The sequence below is a fragment of the Schistocerca piceifrons genome, chromosome 2 (assembly GCF_021461385.2).
Source record: "Schistocerca piceifrons isolate TAMUIC-IGC-003096 chromosome 2, iqSchPice1.1, whole genome shotgun sequence".
NCBI lineage: Eukaryota > Metazoa > Arthropoda > Insecta > Orthoptera > Acrididae > Schistocerca > Schistocerca piceifrons.
Genome location: NC_060139.1, coordinates 436,580,333 through 436,603,335, shown reverse-complemented (window position 1 = coordinate 436,603,335; position 23,003 = coordinate 436,580,333). Strand labels below are relative to the sequence as shown.

The following is a 23,003-nucleotide window of genomic DNA, read 5'->3' as shown; positions in this document are numbered from 1 at the left end:
GGCTCCAGCTTCGTTAGGTTTGCCGCTATGATGCGTTGTATACCATAGTGTAAGCAAAATGGCGAATATCGAGAGAATCAAGAGCCGTGCTGTGATTGAATATCTTCATTTGAAGGGAATGACGGCCAAGGAAATTGCGGAAGACGTGCGGAATACACAGCGATACGGCTTATACAACAATGAAAAACTGGGTGTCCGACTTCAAACGTGCAAGAACGAGTGTGGAAGGTGGTCCAAGGAGCGGAAGGCCTGTCACTGTTGCCACTGATGAAACAGTGACTGCAATTCACGATACGATTTTCCAGGATCGTCGAACTACGTTGCACCACACTGAACATTTGCAATCTCCCATGTGAGTGCTCATGACATTGTTCTGGATATTTTGGGAATGCGGAAAGTTTCATCTCGGTGGATCCCGAAAGTCTTGAATGCAGATCAGAGACGGGAGCATGCGCAGTATTGTGAAGAAATCGTCCGCCAATTTGAAGCGGATGAGGACGGCTTTCTTGCAAGATATATGACAATGGACGAAACGTTGGTTTATCACTTTAATCCTGAGACGAAACAACGGTCACAACAATGGAAATATGCTTCATCCCCTACCCCAAAAAAATCCCAGGCGCAAAAATTAGCCTGTAAGGTGATGGCATCGGTCTTCTTGGATGCAGAAGGGGTAATTATGGTGGATTACTTTCGAAAAGGGCGTAACTATTAATGCATCATACTATTGCACGCTCCTGCTCCGCTTGAGACAAGAAAGGCGCGTAAAATTGGCACACGGAGTTCTTTTGTATCAGGACAACGCACCGGTGCACAAAGGCCTCGTATCACTGGAAAAACTGCGTGACTGCGGGTTCGAATTGTTACGTCATCCGCCATAGTCTCCAGATTTGGCTCCATCAGCCTGTTTTGTTTTCCCAAACCTAAAAAACGACCTCAAATGACAATGATTTGACAATGATGATGCAGTGACTGATGCTGTGAACGCTTGGCTGGAGTCGAAATAGAAGTCCTACACTATTGGCCATTAAAATTGCTGCACCAAGAAGAAATGCAGATGATAAACGAGTATTCATTGGACAAATATATTATACTAGAACTGACAAGTGATTCCATTTTCACGCGATTTGGGTGCATAGATCCTGAGAAATCAGTACCCAGATCAACCACGTCTGGCCGTAATAATGGCCTTGATGCGCCTGGGCACTGAGTCAAACAGAGCTTACATGGCGTGTACAGGTACAGCTGCCCATGCAGCTTCAACACGATACCACAGTTCATCCAGAGTAGTGACTGGCGTATTATGACGAGCCAGTTGCTCAGCCACCATTGACCAGACGTTTTCAATTGATGAGAGATCTGGAGAATGTTCTGGCCGGGGCAGCATTCGAACTTTTTCTGTATCCAGGAAGGCCCGTACAGGACCTGCAACATGCGGTCGTGCGTTATCCTGCTCAAATGTAGGGTTTCGCAGGGATCGAATGAAGAGTAGTGCCACGGGTCGTAACACAACTGAAGTGTAACGTCCACTGTTCAAAGTGCCGTCAGTGCGAACAAGAGGTGACCGAGACGTGTAACCAATGGCACCCCATACCATCACGCCGGGTGATAAGCCAATATGGCGATGACGAATACACCCATCCAATGTGCGTTCATCGCGATGTCGCCAAACACGGATGCGACTATTATGATGCTGTAAACAGAACCTGGATTCATCCGAAAAAATGACGTTTTGCCATTCGTGCACCCAGGTTCGTCGTTGAGTACACCATCGCAGGCGCTCCCGTCTGTGATGCAGCGTCAAGGGTAACCGCAGCCACGGTCTCGGAGCTGATAGTCCATGCTGGTGTAAACGTCGTCGAACTGTTCGTGCAGATCGTTGTTGTGTTGCAAACGACCCCATCTGTTGACTCAGGGATCGAGACTTGGTTGCACGATCCGTTACAGCCATGCGGATAAGATGCCGGTCATCTCGACTGCTAGTGATACGAGGCCGTTGGGATCCAACACGGCGTTCCGTATTACCCTCCTGAAGCCACCGATTCCATATTCTGCTAACAGTCATTGGATCTCGACCAACGCGAGCAGCAATGTCGCGATACGATAAACCGCAATCGCGATAGGCTACAATCCGACCTTTATCAAAGTCGGAAACGTGATGGTACGCATTTTTCCTCCTTACACGAGGCAAAATGGTTCAAATGGCTCTGAGCACTATGGGACTCAACTGCTGAGGTCATTAGTCCCCTAGAACTTAGAACTAGTTAAACCTAACTAACCTAAGGACATCACAAACATCCATGCCCAAGGCAGGATTCGAACCTGCGACACGTAGCGGTCTTGCGGTTCCAGACTGCAGCGCCTTTAACCGCACGGCCACTTCGGCCGGCTTACACGAGGCATCACAACAAGTTTTCACCGAACAACGCCTGTCAACTGCTGTTTGTGTATGAGAAATCGGTTGGAAACTTTCCTCATGTGATCACGTTGTAGGTGTCGTCATCGGCGCCAACCTTGTGTGAATGCTCTGAAAAGCTAATCATTTGCATATCACAGCATCTTCTTCCTGTCAGTTAAATTTCGCGTCTTTAGCACGTCATCTTCGTGGTGTAGCAACTTTTATGGCCAGTAGTGTACTATTTGAATCGTTTGCAGAAGTTATCTGAGCGTGCCCGCAAGTGTTTTAGTGTACACAGGTATTCATTAAAAAATAAGTTCGTATTATGAAAGTTGTGTCATTCTTTGCTTGTTAGGCGACAAACTTTTCGACCCCCTCTCGTACAGCTCTGCGATTGCCGCACCAAGAAGTCGCAGCAGTTGCGCCTCCAGAGAAGTGATGTGCGCCGACGCTACAGCAGAGCGGTAGTTTCAGCTCAGACTGCCGAGGAGACCGCCTTCTACTTGTGAACTTCGCGCCCGCGGTGCATCGTCTGCCTTTAGCGAGTCCACACCAGCCCGTCTTCAGTGAACATGCTAGTGGGACAAGAACTGTTTACTACCCAGCCTTAGTTCCTGGAATAGTAGTTTTACTTCAGGAACTGCTGCCTGAGCCGATTTGTACAAAGGTGATTATTCGCTAATAAATGTGTGTGTATGTCCTGGTCACTAATCATTATTACTGTTTCAGTTTTCTCCTCGTTCTCCTCCCATAGTGTTTCCCTCATGGCACTGTAAATATTGTGGGTGGCTACTTGTAAAATCTGCTTCTGTGGTGGTATCAAAAGTACGATACAACAATAACAATTTAATTATCACCTCGAGAACAGTGTTACGTATTTTTTTACAGGTGCTTGTCTACTATGTCAGATCGACGTGACATACCATTTCTCTGTGAAGAATCGGGAATCACAAGAGAAAGCTACTGGTCCTCGAAGACCACGTATTTTAGCCCATGTGCCAAGCCCCATGCTCTGTAATGTGCACTGAACGATGAACTACATGATGCTCTACCGCGTGCTTGTGGTTTCATCATCCTTCAACCACTTCAACACAGATGCTCACGGCGGTAGCATGCGAACAGTTTCGCCACTCGCAAAGCCAGGTCGTAACACTCTGCCCTCTGTCAGAGTCCCTTATGTCAGTGGATTTCCTCCTTTGTGTCTCATATCGTCGCTAGAACGATTCCCCATTCGTCTCTGCTCGGCTTATATACATTCCTTGCCGCGTCGTGTGCCTGCGTTGCCACGAGCCATCATTCATTTTCGCCGTCAGCAGTGGTCATAATGTTTTGGCTCATCCTTGTATGAGAGAGAAGATATACCCTCATACTTCAAATAGGATGTAATAATTCCAGACAAAGCAGGCGTTGGGAAGCGTGAATATTGCCGAACCATTAGTTTAATAAACTGCGATGGCGAAATACTGACAAGAACTATGCACAGAAAAGACTAGTAGTTGGAGATATGGGAAAATCAATTTGGATTCCATAGGAGTACAACGAGGCAATACTGACCCTAAGAGTTATCTTAAGAGACACCTAAAGAAAGACAAATGTACGTTTGTAGCATCTGTAGTATAGAGGAAGCTTTTGAGAACGTTGGCTCGAACATGCTCTTTGAAATTCTGAAGGTAGCGTGGATAAAATACAGATCACTAAATGCTGCCTACAAGTTGTACAGAAATCAGATTGCCGTTATGAATCGGCGGACATGATATGGAATCGGGAATTTAGTAGGGAGTGAGACAGTGTTGTGGCCTGTCGTCGATGTTACTCAATCTGTATACTGAGCAAGCTCTGAAGGAAACCGAGGCTAAATTTGAAAACAGAATTAATGTTACGAAGCAAGAAATTAAAAGTTAGAAGTCTGCAGACGACATTTTAATTTCTTTAGAGCTGGGGTACAATGTGGAAGAGCTGTTGAGTGACATGTATAGCTTTTTGAAGATATATAAAGTGAAAAATCAAGAAAAGTAAAAGAAGGATAATGGATTGTGGTCCAATTAAATCAGGCGATGCTGAGGGCAAGCCTTGAACGGAAGTGACACTAGATGATAATCAGACAAGACGAGAAGGGAATAAAGCAGAAACGTTTGAAGTGTGGTGCTACGAATGAACGATGAATATTAGATGTGTTGATTGGATAACTGGTAAACAGGATGTGAATCAATCTGAAAGAAAAATTAACGACGCATTTAAAAGAAGCGATCGATTGAAAGGACAGATTCTGAGGCATCTGGGAATCGTCACTTTGGTAAAGGTTGTAGAGGGAAGCAAAGTAGCGACTACCGTACGGTGGCTCCAAAGCAGTCTTCAAATTAAAGACGACGACGACAGCATCGTGTCAACCTTGTCCAACTTTTGGGGAGTAAAAACTTATGGCGTCATGTGATTCTTTAGTTTCTCCCGGCGAATTTCTTGCTTGAACAGTTCACGGGTGTACTGTCGGTCCATAGTGTCCAACGGGCACAATATTTCGGCGATCAGTTCGTCAGCGCACCTGACGATGGCGACATGTCTGATCGCCGAAATATTGTGCCCGTTGGACACTATGGACCGGCAGTACACCCGTGGACTGTTCGAGCTTATGGCGTCATATTAGTGGCACATGTACGCAGCCGTGGCCAAATTAGAGGGAACGCAACTTGGAGACGAGGTGGCTACCGGTGCGGCCAATGGCCGTGGGAAAGCGGCCGCGTGTCGCAACTCGCGGGCTCTGACCCCGCAGTGCCATCTCCAGCGCTCTCCGGGGTTCTCACCAGCCAGCGAGCAGTGCTTCTAACAAGGAGATTGCGTCTACTTATCATCGATTTCGTCATATTTATGTTATATGCCTTGGCCAGAAATTCAAGTGTCAGATGTGGGAGTTCCACATGGCCATATTTTAATAAAAGGCATGTAAAGGAAAGGAAAATTTGGGATTGCAAATAAATTTCCAGAGAAGGTTTACACGAGTCCACGAGGACTACGCAAATAAGTTTCCAAGAAGAGGCTGTAATTGAAGTGTCAGATCGAACAGGTAACAGGAAAATAATAATGCTGCACAAAGCACTCTCTGCGACACACAGTAAGGTGGCTTGCGGAGTATGTAGATGTAGATGTGAGTCGAGATTTCTAATTCGTCGACTACAATCAAAATACTCTTTTTAACGTCACGTATAATAAAAATATTTAATTCGTTCTTTTCTTTCCAGGTTGCCAGTGTAAGTAGGCTGTTTAGGTGTAAGTAGGCTGTTTAGGGTTTTATGTTGGTAACGTCACGTAGCGCTCTGTATGAAAATCACTGGCTGTGCTGTGTGCAGTCTGTGGCTGGTTGGCATTGTTGGAATGTTCGCTACTGTAGTGTTGGGCAATTGGGCGTTAACAGCGCGTAGCGTTGTGCAGTTGGGGGTGAGCCGCCAGCAGTGGTGGATGTGGGGAGAGAGATGGTGGAGTTTTGAGAGCGGATGATCTGGACGTGTGTCCATCAGAGACAGTAAATTTGTAAGACTGGATGTCATGATTCATATATATATTATGACTTTTGAACACTATTAAGGTAAATACATTGTTTGTTCTCTATCAAAATCTTTCATTTGCTAAGTATGCCTATCAGTGCTTCTAACAAGGAGATTGCGTCTACTCGTCATCATCGATTTCGTCATATTTATGTTATATGCCTTGGCCAGAAATTAAAGTGTCAGATGTGGGAGTTCCACATGGCCATATTTTAATAAAAGGCATGAAAAGCAGTAGTTTGAATCTTTTATTTAGCTGGCAGTAGTGGCGCTCACTGTATTGCAGTAGTTCGAGTAACGAAGATTTTTGTGAGGCAAGTGATTCATGAAAGGTATAGGTTATTGTTAGCCAGGCCCTTCTTTTGTAGGGGTTATTGAAAGTCAAATTGCGTTGCGCTAAAAATGTTATGTATTGATCTAAGTCTGCTTCTCGAGTAGCACAGGGGGATAGAGTTCAATAAGTATGCCCATTTCGCTCGTGCATGAACAAATGTTAATAACTGCGTAACTACGAACAGCAAAGTAAATTTCGTTCCGTAGGCTGTTAAGAATAAAGAAACGCTAATACGCTAGTAAGGACAGGGGCTGAACCTTAATGCTACGAAAGCGAGAGAGGGGTGTGTGTTATGTGTGGGGAGGGGGTGGGGTGGCAGGGGGGCGGAGTGTCACTGAACAAGGCGAGACAGTGTTTGAGAGTGGAATCTGTAATGTGTTCTCAAGTCTCTTTGATGAAAATAAGCACATCGAAAAAAATTAGTCATTTTCCCCCTTCCCTCAGGACACAGCACCGCGTCTCCAGCATTGATAGCGGCCTCAGTTCGACGAGCAAGGCAATCCACACTACCACATCATTCCCAGCTGAAGCCATGAAGCCAACTCAATGGTTAGATCCCACAGAGCTGCCTGATTGCGAAATTGTTGATTGCTACGTTTCACCTACAGTTGCAAAAAGTTACAGATATATTACGATCAAGTGATTTAGCGGGCCAATTGACACGCGGTAAAGTGCCAGAGTGTTCGAAGAACAACGTATGCGTGCAGTTACGTGAAAATGGCTTTTGTAATCTAGGGAGACGATGTTGTCCACAGCGTACTCGTTGTGGAGATGTAGAGAAGAGGCCATCAGTTGGTCACCGGTAATGCTGAAACAAACAACCTTGTCTTGAACCACTTCCAGCCTGAACTACAATCTCGACACCATGCAGTTCTCTGGAAGAGTTAACATAGAGACTCGTTGGACCACACTACACGCCTCTAGTCAGCTACGATCCAATTCCTGTGCTATATAGTCTATTGTATATCTGAAGTTTTATGTGTTGCTGAGAACAATGGGTTCTTGAGAGGTATTTCACTTTAAATGCCCATTGCACATAATTCCCTTAGAAATTTCCGCTTGGAAACTGGTTGAGAAGAATCTACTTTCACTGACAGCAGCAATTCCTGTCGAGTTTGACACCGATTGTCGTTGGCAAGGCGTGACACTCATCTCTGGTCTCTGTCGGTTAGGAAGTTGTTACGAACACCGTTCTTACGCTGTGCTACATAGTTGCGAGAGGTACACCATTTCTTGTAGACATGTTACAAAGTCTGCGTTTATACATCGACAAAGCGCGCCATTTCATTCACAGTGTGTTCATGGACACGTTCAAATACGATAACTCGTTTCTGCCATTCTGCTACGTCTCCATATCGACCCATCTTACTGCGCTGACAGCGTACACACCACGTCACTGCCATGACTTACATCTGTGAGGGTCACGTTACCATTGTAACGACACAGTTATTTCAAGACAGTAACATACACTTAAAATCACTCACTTACGAAACATAGAAGTACAGCATAATTTTTATCTGTGAGTTTATTAATGTCAGTTTGTAATACGATCTGGAATATTTCGAAGTATGCGCCACTATTCTGTAACCATAACTGATTGCATAAACACTGGAGTTTCGGACAGAACACTTAAGTATTGTCGGGTAATATTATTTGTGTAATCAATTAAAAATATGCAAAACGTTTATTGTAGTTGTAAGAGAACTGCACTAGCTAGGCAGAGTCTTTCTTTACCGTGACAACTTTGAGAGTAGAATTCTGTGGTTGTCTGTTTGTTATGGCAATGGTGCGTGCTCTGTGTGCAACTATGAGCATTCCGTGATGACTGATGAAATACATGTGGAGCAATATCTATAACGTGGCTATGCGAGTTGTGTGAAAAAAATAAGGAGTGACTGTTTTATCTACCAAAGTTTTTATTTTTTCAAACGACAGTATTGTCCCCTTCGTAGTAGATCCCTTCGGCAGCTATACGCCGGCGGATTAGTTGTTCTGGGTCTTGGTAACGGCGCTAAGATGTTTCAGCTGGTAGGGTCTTTAATATGTCTGTAATATTCTTTTGAATTTTCTCAAAATGACGTTCTTCTGAGACATTTTTCAGTTTCGCGAAAAGAAAAATGTCACAGAAACTCAGATCAGGTGAATAGGGGTTCTGTGGAACAACAGAAATGCCATCTGAGGCCAATAATTCCGTGTTGGAAGCGGCCGGGTGACATGGGGCATTGTCGTAGTGCAGCATCCACTTTTCTGCAATGTTCGGTCTCACTCGATTCACCCATTTCCTTAGCCTTTCAGAGACATCTTTACAAAACACTTGGTTGATTGTTTGTATGGAAGAGTATGCATACGTTCGACGTTTCGTCGGTTTTTGAAGCTGAAGGTCTCCCTGAGCAAGGTTCATCTTCAGCATGTTCATGGCGTTCAAAAAACGCTTTGTGACAGAGAAAAACTTGTGCTCTTGATAAGGAATGTTTCCCATACGCCAGTTTCAACATCACAAGCTCGGATTCCCCAAGTTTAACACAAAGCTTAATGGCATAATGTTGCTGTAAATTCCGCTGTTCCATTTCCGTAACACGTAAGTAAAACACAACTTCACTAGCGGCGCTCTCAAAAATCTCGTGATGGCTGTACGGAGCTGAGCATCTGGAAGGGTTGAACACCCCGGTCTACACAGGTAGAACAACACAGCGTTGCCAGATCGCTCGCTGTGTTGCCAGTCTCATTACTTTCTCACACATCCCGTACATGGAGATACTAGAAGAAGAGATGTGCCACTACGTAGTAATTAATGTAACATGACAATAAAAGGAAATTATTTGTCTGCTACTAAACAGCGACGTCATAGCAACAATCCAGTAAAGTGATATTTATTTGTGAAGCGCAGTTTTTCACTAACAATTTGTATTAACATTCTGAGACTGAAGGATTAAATACAATATAAACCATTGATTTATTGCATTAATTATTTTAAACAACCCTTCATTACAAATTATTTTGGCACTCAAAAGTTTCCTTACATATTACAGGGATCATGTGGGTTTGAATAACGGACGAGCTAACGATACCACTGAGAAACTATATCGTGTTAGCTGTGGAGCTCCACGTAAAACTGATGTCCGAGGGGAATGTCATGGAACACTAGTGTGTGTATGTAGATGAGGATATCGTTAAGGTATGCAGAATATTTTATGCAATCTCTGGGACCACTGAAACTTTCTACCAGTCTGACTACGAGTGGTTTGAATTACGTTCAGCTTTACATAATAATTGTTTTCTCTGGAGAGGATGACAACTTTCAGCATTTTGTCACATAAATAGAAGTGTGTCAACATGCGGCTTCCAAGTTCTCCGGTTTCGGTAGAGTTACACATCTGTGAGACTGCGTTGATCGTCGTGTTTTCCGTATAAATTTTCTACCACACAGCCTTCAACGGCTGCAGAACACATGAAATGAGGAATCCTTGAAGACCCATAAGCACCCGACGGAGAGACTTCCAGATCGTAATAGACGGTAAATCATCAAGTAAAACTGAAGTGATATCAGGTGTTCCGCAGGGAAGCGTCCTGGAACCTCTGCTGTTCCTGATCTACATAAATGACCTGGGTGACAATCTGAGCAGTTCTCTTAGGTTGTTCGCAGATGATGCTGTAATTTACCGTCTAGTAAGGTCATCCGAAAACCAGTATCAGTTGCAAAGCGATTTAGAAAAGGTTGCTGTATGGTGTGGCATGTGGCAGTTGACGCTAAATAACGAAAAGTGTGAGGTGATCCACATGAGTTCCAAAAGAAATCCGTTGGAATTCGATTATTCGATAAATAGTACAATTCTCAAGGCTGTCAATTCAACTAAGTACTTGGATGTTAAAATTACGAACAACTTCAGTTGGAAAGACCACATAGATAATATTGTGGGGAAGGCAAGCCAAAGTTTGCGTTTCATTGGCAGGACACTTAGAAGATGCAACAAGTCCACTATTATAAGAGACGGCTTACACTACACTCGTTCGTCCTCTGTTAGAATATTGCTGCGCGGTGTGGGATCCTTACCAGGTGGGATTGACCGAGGACATCGAAAGGGTGCAAAAAAGGGCAGCTCGTTTTGTATTATCACGTAATAGGGGAGAGAGTGTGGCAGATATGATACGCGAGTTGGGATGGAAGTTATTAAAGCAAAGACGTTTTTCGTCGCGGCGAGATCTATTTACGAAATTTCAGTCACCAACTTTCTCTTCCGAATGCGAAAATATTTTGTTGAGCCCAACCTACATAGGTAGGAATGATCATCAAAATAAAATAAGAGAAATCAGAGCTCGAACAGAAAGGTTTAGGTGTTCGTTTTTCCCACGCGCTGTTGGGGAGTGGAATGGTAGAGAGATAGTATGATTGTGGTTCAATGAACCCTCTGCCAAGCACTTAAATGTGAATTGCAGAGTAGTCATGTAGATGTAGAACACTATGTTCGAGAGAATATCTAAAGTATTGCCGTTTTCTTCACTTGCATTACTCCATATGGTAAATGACATGCTACAGACGGATGCCCTCATGTGGGACATTTAGCAGAGGGATGCACAGGGTGCACGTATTATTAGACACATCTCTCAAGTCCTGTGCTTACAAATCACGAGAAAAGAGTATTTACTATTATCGATATTTACTGTTTGCTTAATATTTAGTTCTATCTATAGGACAGTCAGTCCAGTACTTTCATTATAGCGTGACAAGGAATTCTGAGAAAGAATTTGATCGTTTTGTGCTGAATTCTTGGTACGAAAATGGATTTCATACTCCGAACGGGGCCCGGCCGGCGTGGCGGCCCCTACAAGAAGACAACCCGCGACACGGCCGTGGTCTGCTCCTCCGCCGCGCGGACGCGCCTAAGTGGCTCATCCTGGCTAAACCCGCCCACAGCGCTCTTCGTCGCGGAAACTTCTACGGTACAAATCAGGCTTTCTCTCCCCTCTAATGTTCATCGCACAGCGCCCGTGATGTTCACCCACGCCATTTGTAATTGTGCTTGCATGACACTTCGCTATACACAGTCTACTCCCTGTTTAATTAACATTCTTTTTTTTTACGAATCTGTATTAGTTTCACGTGGCACACTGAGACAGAGAAATACATTTTACGAATGTAATTCCTTTGACTGTCTGCATTTGTATTTTCTTTCCTACACATATTTCAGAATTCACTGAGGGTTTTTCATCACTTTGAGCAACTGAAGGAAGTTATGTTGTCATACAAATGTGAAAAATAATTTTAGCGCAATAAAAACCCAAACTACAAGGCATATTACGAGAACGTGCTTCACTGATGGTCCGTGCTGAAAGTCTTCTGAGATTTTTAGTTTTAATTACACAGATTTATCATTAACAGTCAAAAGAATGGAAACATCGAGAATAAACATGGTATGTGAACAAAGGTGTTCGCTTAACGTACTGCTTTTCTATAGGTAAGGTGCACTGGATAAACAAAGTTGCTGAGAAATCACTGTGAGAAACTACATAAATCCTAATGAAACGAAGTACTGAGTGTTCTTACAATTAATTTTTAAGATGAGTTAGTTTTAAAGAACGAGAAGACGATAATACGAAATAAGAGCTTACACTGGATGGCATACTTTATGTTACAAGGAAGTTTTCAGAATTTCGGTGTATTTGCTGTTTGTCTTTTAGTTAAGTTTGTGGTGAGGTTGTGTGTCTATGTGACTGAAATGTTGCTAAAAGTTCTATCATGTCATGTATTCTGATTTGTTTTGTTAATACAATACACCAATAGTAGCTATGGCATTTTTGCCTCAGTGCCAGTGGAGTTGTGTGTTCTTTTAATTTTCTGTTTATGTCAAAAGTTTGTGTGAACCTGATAAAAAACAAATTCTCTTTATAAAAAAATTGCAAAAAAGACTGATAACACTTACATCGCCAAACAGCACTGACTGTAACATCACGATATAGCACAGTCTGGAAATTTTTTGGCAATCTCTCATTTAATACAGCTAACACATTTAAGCAATTTAAAATAAATATTAGTTTTTGTACAAAAAATAAACTGACGCTACAGATATTAAACAAACAAAGTAACACAAACTGACAGTCTTGAATAAGAAAGGTCATCTGCCAAAACTTCTATTTCAACACAGATGAAAGTGGCAGGAATTTCAGAGTGAAGTTACCACACAATTAATAAAGATATACACAGCGAATAAACTAGAATTCTCAATAACGTAAAGGAAGTTTGGATTTAAGTATTACACCCATTGTAAGATCTTATGTCTTAGCTTTTTCTTTTCCTTTGAAATCAAATTGCTACAAAAAATGTAAAAACTCTCTCGGCATTTTTTCATTGTGATTAATAAAATTTCTCATAATAGCAAGAAAATTTTAGTGGTGGGGTAATCTGGTTTACCCTATGTATATAGAAAAGTAAACTTTTTATGCGAATATCATTGATTACATAGCAATAGTGCATCAGCTAACCTTAAAGTGTTTGTGCTACGTATATAAAGACAGAAAAAGAAGTCACACGTTACAAAACAAAAGTAAGGACTCCAACTTTTAATTAAACGTAGACAGACTACTCGACAAACTTGTTATTTCGCAGCTCCAGAGTGGCACATGTACGACACAAATGTGTTGATGAAGATACAGATGTATTAAGCAAATTGAAGAAACACCAAAAGCCGAAACATGTTTTGGCATAAATACAGCTATACAAAATGTGGTTGGTTTCTGTATTTCTCCAAGTAATCCAATCCACAATGCGGAGATAAACCACCACTAAAATTGAGAAGTTAATATAAACGACTAGTAATTGATACGAAGAGGAATGAAACAGCAGACTAAATGTTGGTTAATTATTTCTTTTCTGCAACTATCACGGGATAAAGCAAGAATTTCTACACGAGATATCTCACTAAAAAGCGTTTTGTGGTTCAATGAAGGTACCTATTGAGTGGCAGGCAAATTTCGCGTTAAATCCTACCAGTTCCACATTGGTCTTTTCCTTCCCATTTGGCTCCTTAATAAACATTACCCACAGCGTAATAAATCCTCAACGGAGAGTCAATTCTTTTAGAAAACGGCAATGTTGGGTTACGTTTAGGAATTCTACGACACCCGTGCCCAATTTGTCGGGCAAAACGCTCACCTCATTGTCTAACAAACCACTGTATATAAAGTAGTTGCAACGTTGATCGGTGAAAAGTTTAAAATGCAGCATAACCATAACGAATGGGACTTTTGTTTATTTTTATACAGATACTGTGGCGTCCCGATAGTCTTATATGAGCTGGCGGCTTGAACTTTGGCTGTAGAGAGCAAACAAATTGAAGCACTGAGGAGCGCATTGAACTCTACGTCTTCCTCTTTACATGTACATCCGTGCTCCATAAGGCACTGTAAAGTGCATGCTGGAGGGTACATCGTATCAGTATTATCTGTTTCCTTCACTACTCAGTCATTTTTCCCTCGCCTAACTTGTGACAATGTGCCTCTGAACGTGCCCTACGCTCTCTTATCCTCATGATCCCCTCGCGAGATATCCGATGGTGGCAGCAAGTAAATCTGCTCTAAAATTTGCCAACAGGGTGTTGCGAGAATTATGTAGTCATTTTTCCAAGGACCCCTATTCGAGTTCCCCAAATATTTCTGTTCCGCTTTCGTATGCGCTACGACGACCTGTTAAGATCCTAGAAGCGGGTCTCTGAATTCACAACACCGAAACAGTATTCTTGGATTAGTTGCACTAGCGTCCATTGTGCGATTTCCTTTACTGATGGACTGCATTTTGCCAAGACCCTTCCAACGGATTTAATTTTCCATTCGCGTTCCTTAATACTGATTTTCCGTGATCGTCCCATTGCATATCACTTTTTATTACGTTTCCCTAAATCCGTGTACTCTGTTTCGAACTCAAGATGTTCGCCACTAATCCTGTAATCGTAACTACTGGGTGCTCTCTCTTTGTTATATAATCTTACATTTATCCATATTTAACACTTAAAGCGACAGTGGTAAACATATGTGTCACTGCTCTAAAACTAAAAACAAACAATGTTATTGATCTTAATAAATTTACAACAGTTTCTCCGAAAAGTATGGATACCACTTTTATATCGATGGACTTGAGATACCAACGAATAAATGAGTAATGGTATGAATATTTACTGATTGTCGTTTAGTCATTCATCTTCAGACATGGTTGTGTGTTCAACTGGCATTTGACACCTGTGGATTTGCTCTACTGATATCTTCTGATATAAACAATGTAAAGTTCGATTCACAGTAACATTATTCCATAATAAAGTATGAAGTCAGTAAGGGAGTTATTTCCATGTACTGCGCAGAAGAAAACAAGGTGTAAATTTGCTTACAGACAAGTAGATTGTCGTGAATTGAGTTCCTAATGACATCCAATTTTACTGATTATGGCTGTGAAATGGTCGTGCTAATGGAGAACGAACATTGCAACAGTATTGTTTTACAAATTATCTCCAAGTCTTTCTGCAGTTCCTTGCGATCATCCAACGACGATGCTTTCCTGAATATAACAGCATCGTCAGGTAGCAATTTAATAGTTCTGCCGACACTATCTGATAAATCTTTTGCATATACCAAGAACATTAGAGACGCTGTTGCGCTTACTCGGGGCACACTTCATGTTACTTTCGTTGCTGTGAAAGTTTATCGCATCAACTACGTATCTCTGAAGGTACTGCATACGGCAGTATCTTGGTCAGTAGTCGAGAAAGTGCACAGTGTCCAGCGCCTTTCGGAAATCTAGAAAGACTGGATTCGCTCGTTCATGAATAAAGTAAACTGCGTTTCACACGAGTGGAATTTCCCGAATCCTCGCTCATTCTTTGAGAGAAGCTTACTGTCTGCAGGAAAAAAGCATAATGTTTCATCTTAGAACGCGCTTCAGGAATCTACAACAGGCTGGCGTCAGCGACACTGCCCTGTAATTCTTTGCAGACAATCTTTTACCCATTTGGCAAACAGAAGTAACCTGCACTATTTCCTAGTTACGCGGGACTATTTGCTGCTCCATTTGCGTTTGCGATGATCGGGAGCCAAGCCCCTTCCAGCCGCCTAGGTTTATCGTTTGAGGAAAATGCAGGTATAATTTCTTTAAAATCGACATGTTCGATTTCCTTTCCCATTCTTATTATTTGCGAATTTTGCTCCACATCTATCCTTATGGTCGCGATGTTCCAGAATCTTCCTTACTGATTGTGTTCTGTAAGCGGTGGGGGGAGGGGGGAGGGGAGAGGCGCTTGCGGACGTTATGCTGATATAGGTGACTCTGCAGCTGTCCTTACTTCCCTACTTGATGGGAAGCCATGTAGCCACACGACCATCAAGGGAAGCTGTAGAGGAAAGTACAGATGACAAAGTCGGCATTCACGCAACGAACACATCCATTAGAGAGCTGTTATGCTAACTGGTTATCTACATATGTACGAGGGTGAGTCAAATGAAAACCTTAAATATTATTTATTGTGCAGAAGTGGTACAAAGTTGGATCATTTTTCAACATAATCTCCCATACACTCAATGCAAGTTCTCCAGAGCTTACAAAGTGCATAAATTCCCTTAGAAAAAAATTCTTTTGGTAGTCCGCGAAACCGCTCATGCACCGTGTGGCGTACCTCTTCATCAGAACGGAACTTATTTCCTCCCATTGCGACTTTGAGTGGTCCAAACATATGGAAATCACTTGGGGCAAGGTCTGGTGAGTGTGGTGGATGAGGAAGACACTCAAAATGCAGGTCTGTGATTGTTGCAACTGTTGTACGAGCAGTGTGGGGCCTTGCATTGTCATGTTGCAAAACGACACCTGCTGACAGCAATCCACGTCGCTCTGATTAGATTGCAGGCCGCAGATGATTTTTTAGGAGATCTGGGTATGATGCACTGGTGACAGTGGCCCCTCTAAGCATGTAATGCTCCAAATGACGCCTTTTTCGTCCCAAAAGAGAGTCAGCATAACCTTCCCTGCTGATGGTCCTGTTCGAAACTTCTTTGGTTTTGGTGATGAGGAATGGCGCCACTCCTTGCTCGCTCTCTTCGTTTCCGGTCGGTGGAAGCGAACCCAGGTTTCGTCCGCAGTAACGATTCTTGCAAGGAAGCCATCACTTCCTCGTTCAAAGCGCCGAAGAAGTTCTTCACAAGCATCAACAAGTCGTTCTCTCATTTCAGGAGTCGGCTGCCGTGGCACCCATCTTGCAGACACTTTGTGAAACTGAAGCACATCATGTAAAATGTGGTGTGCTGACCCATGACTAATCTGTAAATATGCTGCAATGTCATTCAGTGTCACTCGGTGGTTTTCCTTCACTATGGCTTCAACTGCTGCAATGTTCTGTGGAGTAACAACTCGTTGTGCCTGACCTAGACGAGGAGCATCTTCCACTTAAGTCACACCATTTGCGAAATTCCTACGCCATTCGTAGACTTGCTGCTGTGACAAACATGCATCACCGTACTGAACCTTCATTCGTCGATGAATTTCAATAGGTTTCACACCTTCACTATGCAAAAACCGAATAACAGAACGCTGTCTTCCCTGGTGCAAGTCGCAAGTGGGGCGACCACCTTTATACTGATACTGCGACGGTATGTGTGCATCTGCACTATGCTACCACCTACAGGCCATTCTGCACGCTGTTTGTAGCAAGCTTACCAACTTACAGGATAACGGCGCGAAATTTCGATTTGTTATTACAAATTTAAGGCTTTCATTTGACTCACCCTCGTATTTACGCCCAATTCGTGGAAGAGAAGCATGCGATGTCTTTCGCTGTCAAATGTTTGTTACTTCCAAACTGGTCTCTAATTATTAGGTGACATAATAGATTCACGACATGACATTTCAGCTTCTTCTTTACATTTAGCAACGGTTAGAGACGAAAAGTGGAGACACTAACCTTGCTGAAGCGAGACGTCCGATGTCTCACCATCGTCTCCACCGTCTCCGACTTCTCCATCGTCTCCAGACGGCGGTATGCCCAAATCCAACTCGAGTGGCGAGTCTGGAAGACAGTGTCAAACAGTGCCGTTACAAAAATGTACAAGCCCTGCGTGGCCAGTAGCCACCAGAACTTCAATCATTTAAACAGTTACACGGTCCTAGCCATTTAATTCAAATTCTTCTAAACAACATCAGCAATTTATATGAAAAGTTTATCTGTTTTACAAATTACGTACAGGGGAGTGCACAAACTATGGAAACACCACAAAACCATCAACACGTCTAATAAGGAGTAGGAAACCCGATGGCATTCAAAACAGCTTCCAGTCGCTTCGGAATGGATAAATACAGTTCCTGTATGGTTTTCAAGGGAGCCTTGTACTGTTCCTTCTGCAAAATAGTGGCAAGCTCAGGTTGTTGTTGTTGTTGTTGTCTTCAGTCATGAGACTAGTTCGATGCAGCTCTCCTTGCTACTCTATCCTGTGCAAGCTTCTTCATCTCCCAGTACCTACCGCAGCCTACATCCTTCTGAATCTGCTTAGTGTATTCATCTCTTGGTCTCCCTCTACGATTTTTACCCTCCATGCTGCCCTCCAATACTAAATTGGTGATCCCTTGTTGCTTCAGAACATGTCCTACCAACCGATCCCTTCTTCTAGTCAAGTTGTGCCACAAATTGCTCTTCTCCCCAATTATGTTCATTACCTCCTCATTAGTTAAGTGATCTACCCACCTAATCTTCAACATTCTTCTGTAGCACCACATTTTGAAAGCTTCTATCCTCTTCTTGTCTAAACTATTTATCGTCCATGTTTCAGTTTCATACATGGTTACACTCTATACAAATACTTTCAGGAACGACTTCCTGACATTTAAATCTATACTCGATGTTAACAATTTTTTTTCCTTCAGAAACGCTTTCCTTGCCATTGCCAGTCTACATTTTATATCCTCTCTACTTCGACCATCATCAGTTATTTTGCTTCCCAAATAGTAAAACTCATTTATTACTTTAAGTGTCTCATTTCCTTATCTAATTCCCTCAGCATCGCCCGACTTAATTTGACTACATTCCATTATCCTCATTTTGATTTTGTTGATGTTCATCTTATACCCTCCTTTCAAGACACTGGCCATTCCGTTTAAGTGCTCTTCCAAGTCCTTTGCTGTCTCTGACAGAATTACAATATCATCGGCGAACCTCAAAGTTTTTATTTCTTCTCAATGAATTTTAATACCTACTCCGAATTTTTCTTTTGTTTCCTCTACTGCTTGCTCAATATAGCGATTGAATAGCATCGAGGATAGGCTACAACCCTGTCTCGCTCCCTTCCCAACCACTGCTTCCCTTTCATGTCCATCTGCTTTCTGTGCAAACTGTAAATAGCCTTTCGCTCCCTGTGTTTTACCCCTGCCACCTTCAGAATTTGAAAGAGAGTATTCCAGTCAACACTGTCAAAAGCTTTCTCTAAGTCTACAAATGATGCTCAGGTAAAGATGATGAAAGTGGATAGCGATCACGCGTCCTTCTTTACGAAGTAGACTGCAAAGACTCGGTAAAATTGTGATTTGGTGACTCTGTTAGCCAGTGGAAATGTGATGACTCATCTTCGCGCTCACGAAACCAATCCTGGACGACGCCAACTGTGTGAACAGGGGGCCTGTAGTCTTGGAACATAGCGTCACAGTTCGGGAACAAATATTATCATGGGGTGGACGAGATCAGTCAAAATGGTCAGGAAATCATTGGCAGTAATGCGACCTTGCAGAATAACCGTAAAACCCACGGTTTACCACGATATGGTTGCCCAAATCACCACCGAATCCCCGCCATGGGCCCGAAGTTGGAAACAAACTGAAATAATATTCATCCGAACAAATGACTTTCATTGTTCCACAGTCCAGGTGTTATGCCTTGGGCACCACTTTTTCTATTAGAAGCATTTGTATCACCGATTAATGGTTCTGAAACTCCAGCTTCCCCTGCAATTTATGGAGCTACGTTCGTGTTGTTTTGGTGCTGACGGGGTTCGCAGGTGCGACATTCTGTTCCTCAGCGACTTTTGCAGCTGTCGTCATCTTATTTGTCGTCACATTCCTCTTCAGTGATCGTCCATCACTATTATTCGATTCATATTTTCGACCACGTTGTGACTTAGCGGATGATTTTCTTCGTTTTCCTTGCATGCGATATAAGTAACACTTCGGTTACATTGGTTAGGAAGCACCCACCATACGCGCACCAGCAGTATGCCCATTTGGATTTCACTTATCTTCAACATAGTGGCCTCACAGCAACATGGAGCGCTGCTCTGATCACGACTGAGATATGCAACTTATTTAGGACATTACACAGGTGGTCAACGACAACTGCTCAACCTGTGGCCTTGGCTAGCATCTTTTTCTCGCGTTGTTTCCATATTCTTGCCCGACCCTTGTAAGTACGATGTAAAGCCACACTCTGAAAGGTCGATGATCAAACTTTACAATTAATAATAAGAACAACAACAACAACAAGCTGCGACCGGTGTTTCTAACGTGAAAAGACCGTTGGCTATTGAGAATTAATTCCGCCAAAGAAAATGAAGTTCATCTGATACTATAAAATAAATTATGAAACTTGACTAATTAAGAGTTCGGAAAATTTGCATAACAATTTCATGTCTGATGCGAGAGCGACAGAAAGATGATACATAAACAGGACATATAGGTATGCTGGTTCTTTTGAGACGATACATGTTTATTCTAATACGATGGCCATTTCTACCAAAACAAATTTTTCCCGTTCAGAGATACACCTGCAAGGTGAAGTTGGTCGTTAGGATACTTCAGTACATTGCAATTTGAATGTGATCCCTCCAGTACCGTTGCAAAAGAAGCAGTTATTTTATTTATTTATTCATTTATTTTACCTGGCAAGATTAGGGCCTTCAGGCCCTTTCTTACACCTAACCGGCATCCTCAGATTGAACGAATTTCAGTTTGTACAGAACATTATGGACATACCTTGTGTTATACAGTATTGATGTCAAAAAAGTAGAGATTATAACAGTAGTACAAGGATAATTACAACAATCAAAAATAATTATAACAATCAAGAATAATAATAATAATAATAGTAGTAATTACTATGTATATGAAAGTAAACATATTTTTCTTTTATGAATGTCAGTCCTACTGCTAGTTGGGAATTTTCTCGTTATGTTCTTGGACCTTGTGAGTTATTCACATCGAACAGAGACATAAGACGATAGAATGGGGTGAAAGAGATGTAGAAGAGGTAGCTAGGTTAGAGAAAGAGAAATAGAATGGTAAAATTCGAAGCTATAATGGAGAGGAGAACGAAAGAGATTACAGGGGCACAACAATGATGGCTATACCGTCCCTAATAAGTAAGTTTTGAGTTCCCTCTTGAATGTTGAGCGGTTCTGGATAAGACTCAGATCACAGGGGAGCGCGTTCCATAGTTGTATGGCTGAGATGGAGAATGACACAGAGAAAGATTTTGTGTTATGTAAAGGTACAGCCAAGATGCTAGATGTATCCGATCTGGTATTGCGCTTGTGGAATGATGATAGGTGTTTAATGTGAGAAGATAAGTATTGGGGGCACCAGTGACTAAGAAATCGATGAAGTAAGCACATCGTGTGGAGATCGCGTACCTTATGTGGGTGTATCCAACCTAGCTGGGAGTATGAAGGACTGATATGATCATACAAATGTATATTGCTCACGTATCTAACGCAAGCATTCATCACTAGCTCGAGGCATCTCGAATTTTCACTATTTGTGCCGTGTTGAACTACATCACAGTAGTAAAGATTAGGCAAGACTAGTGTTTGGACTAATTTTTGTTTAACACAGGTTGGAAATATTTTTCTGAATTTTTGGATTCGTGTAGGGAGGAGAGCGATTTCCGGCAAGCTGTGACTGTTTGTTCTTCCCAGTTTAGATATTCATCCAAGATTATTCCAAGGTCTTTTACTGTTTTTTGGTATGGTAGTTGGATACCATTGAGGAGTATTTGAGGTACTGTTTCGCGGAAGTACCGGCTGATTAACTTTGGATGAGATATTATATTTGAATTTCTCCTGTTGAGCGATCAGTGAATGCCGGACTGATAAACTGAACAGTCTAAACACGCTTTCACACCCATTTTAGTGCTATCACGTCAATTGATAAAGTGAGCTTCTTGTCTCTGTATCTGACGGTTTCATTCAATACACCTGTTTCTTTGAATCTTCCTACAACTCTTCACTGACGTACCTGTCATTAATTCCCTTTAGTAGCTTGACCTAAATCACAGTGAATGAGTGAGAGGTCAAGGTTAATAACGTCCGAAAGTACGAGAGGACAGGAAGCTTTAAGGCGGGTGTCCACCTCAGCAAGAGCACACACTGCCAGGGGAGGCTATTACAACACTTCCTCTGAAAATGCGTCAGCATTATTGTGAGTGGAGATTCTTTATTTTCTGTGCTGGACTGTGTTCTGCATGGGTCACTGTGGTAAATGTTTAACAGCAAATAGGTATTCAGTGAGGAGGAATCAAATATTGGTAATTAAATAGTCAGTTTGATTTATTTGTTTACGACAGTCTCATCAGTATGAAAGAAGCTATGGTGTTTTCTAGGAATTTTTGCGAATGGGTAAAAATGTCTTTACTGGGCATATTTAGATCTAAATGTGCCTGCTGGCAAACAATTGGCTTCATATAGTCTCAGCGTAGTTAAACATTCGTGAATGATGTTCGTGCTTTCCCTTTTCCTGATCCTTGGAACAGAGAACGATACCTTGGTACGCTGAAAGATTATGCACTGTGATACTTTGTCGCTGTATTTTCGAAACGTAGAAGAAAATGTAGCTCTGCTGTTACCCCCCAACCTAACCACAAATTCGGCTCCGTAATATATTCGGAAAGGCAGTGAAATATTTGTAACAACTAAGATTATTAATTTAATTGCTACTCGTTAAGTCCCAAAATAGCCACAACCTGTCGTGTTCCGTGACGCGATTGGCTGACTGATCCAAACCGTGCAGACACCATGTTGATTTCAGTATTTACGAAGCTGACGGGCAATATTTCATGGTCTTTGCAGTTATACATGCGTAATGCTAAAATATGCAATTTCAGTGCTACAACACATTAGAGATTTCTCCAAAATCCGTCATTCTTAGTACCTTTGCTGTGTTGAAGTATAAGAAAATGTGACGACGGCGAATAAAAACGGTACCAAGTATTTTACACGGAAGTTACATGGTATTGTATAGTACTGTGTGAACGTCCTTTTACCATACTGAATGCTACTTCATTTAGTTAACTTACACATAATTCAGTAGTACATCCAATGATTAAAACATGGCAACAGTGAGCAGAAATGCTATATATTTCAGGGGTTTATTCACTTCGAAATTTTCTTTGCAGGGGGAGCATTGATTTCTGCTAATGCGTATTGTTATTTGACCATGATGCACAAATTTTAACACTAAAAAGCTTCTCTACTCAAATAAATGTCACATGTAATTACAAACTATGTAGGAAAGTTAATCCAACAGCAATAGAGTTTTTTAAACCTTGTCAAGGAACAAGACCGGCAGGATGTTTATAGTGCCGATAACATAGATGGTAAATATGATGCTTTCATTAACACATTTCTCATGCTCTTTGAAATTTGCCTTCCATTAGAACGTTCTAAATGGGGCACTAGCAGTAACAGGCAGCCCGAGTGGCTGACTAGTGGGATAATGATATCATATAGAACAAAG

General features: G+C 42.1%; 1 protein-coding gene across 2 annotated transcripts in view; it reads right to left on the bottom strand.

The window, feature by feature from the left end:
• The window catches only part of LOC124775077 (zinc transporter ZIP10), a 314,104-nt gene that overhangs the window by 49,375 nt on the left and 241,726 nt on the right, over positions 1–23,003 (bottom strand). Inside the window, exon 3 of one of the 2 annotated variants that reach the window (XM_047249883.1) lies at positions 17,197–17,301. In XM_047249883.1, the coding sequence (XP_047105839.1) occupies positions 17,197–17,301 (105 nt within the window). The remainder of the gene's footprint in view (positions 1–17,196; positions 17,302–23,003) is intronic. The other variant, XM_047249881.1, reaches the window with a different exon arrangement.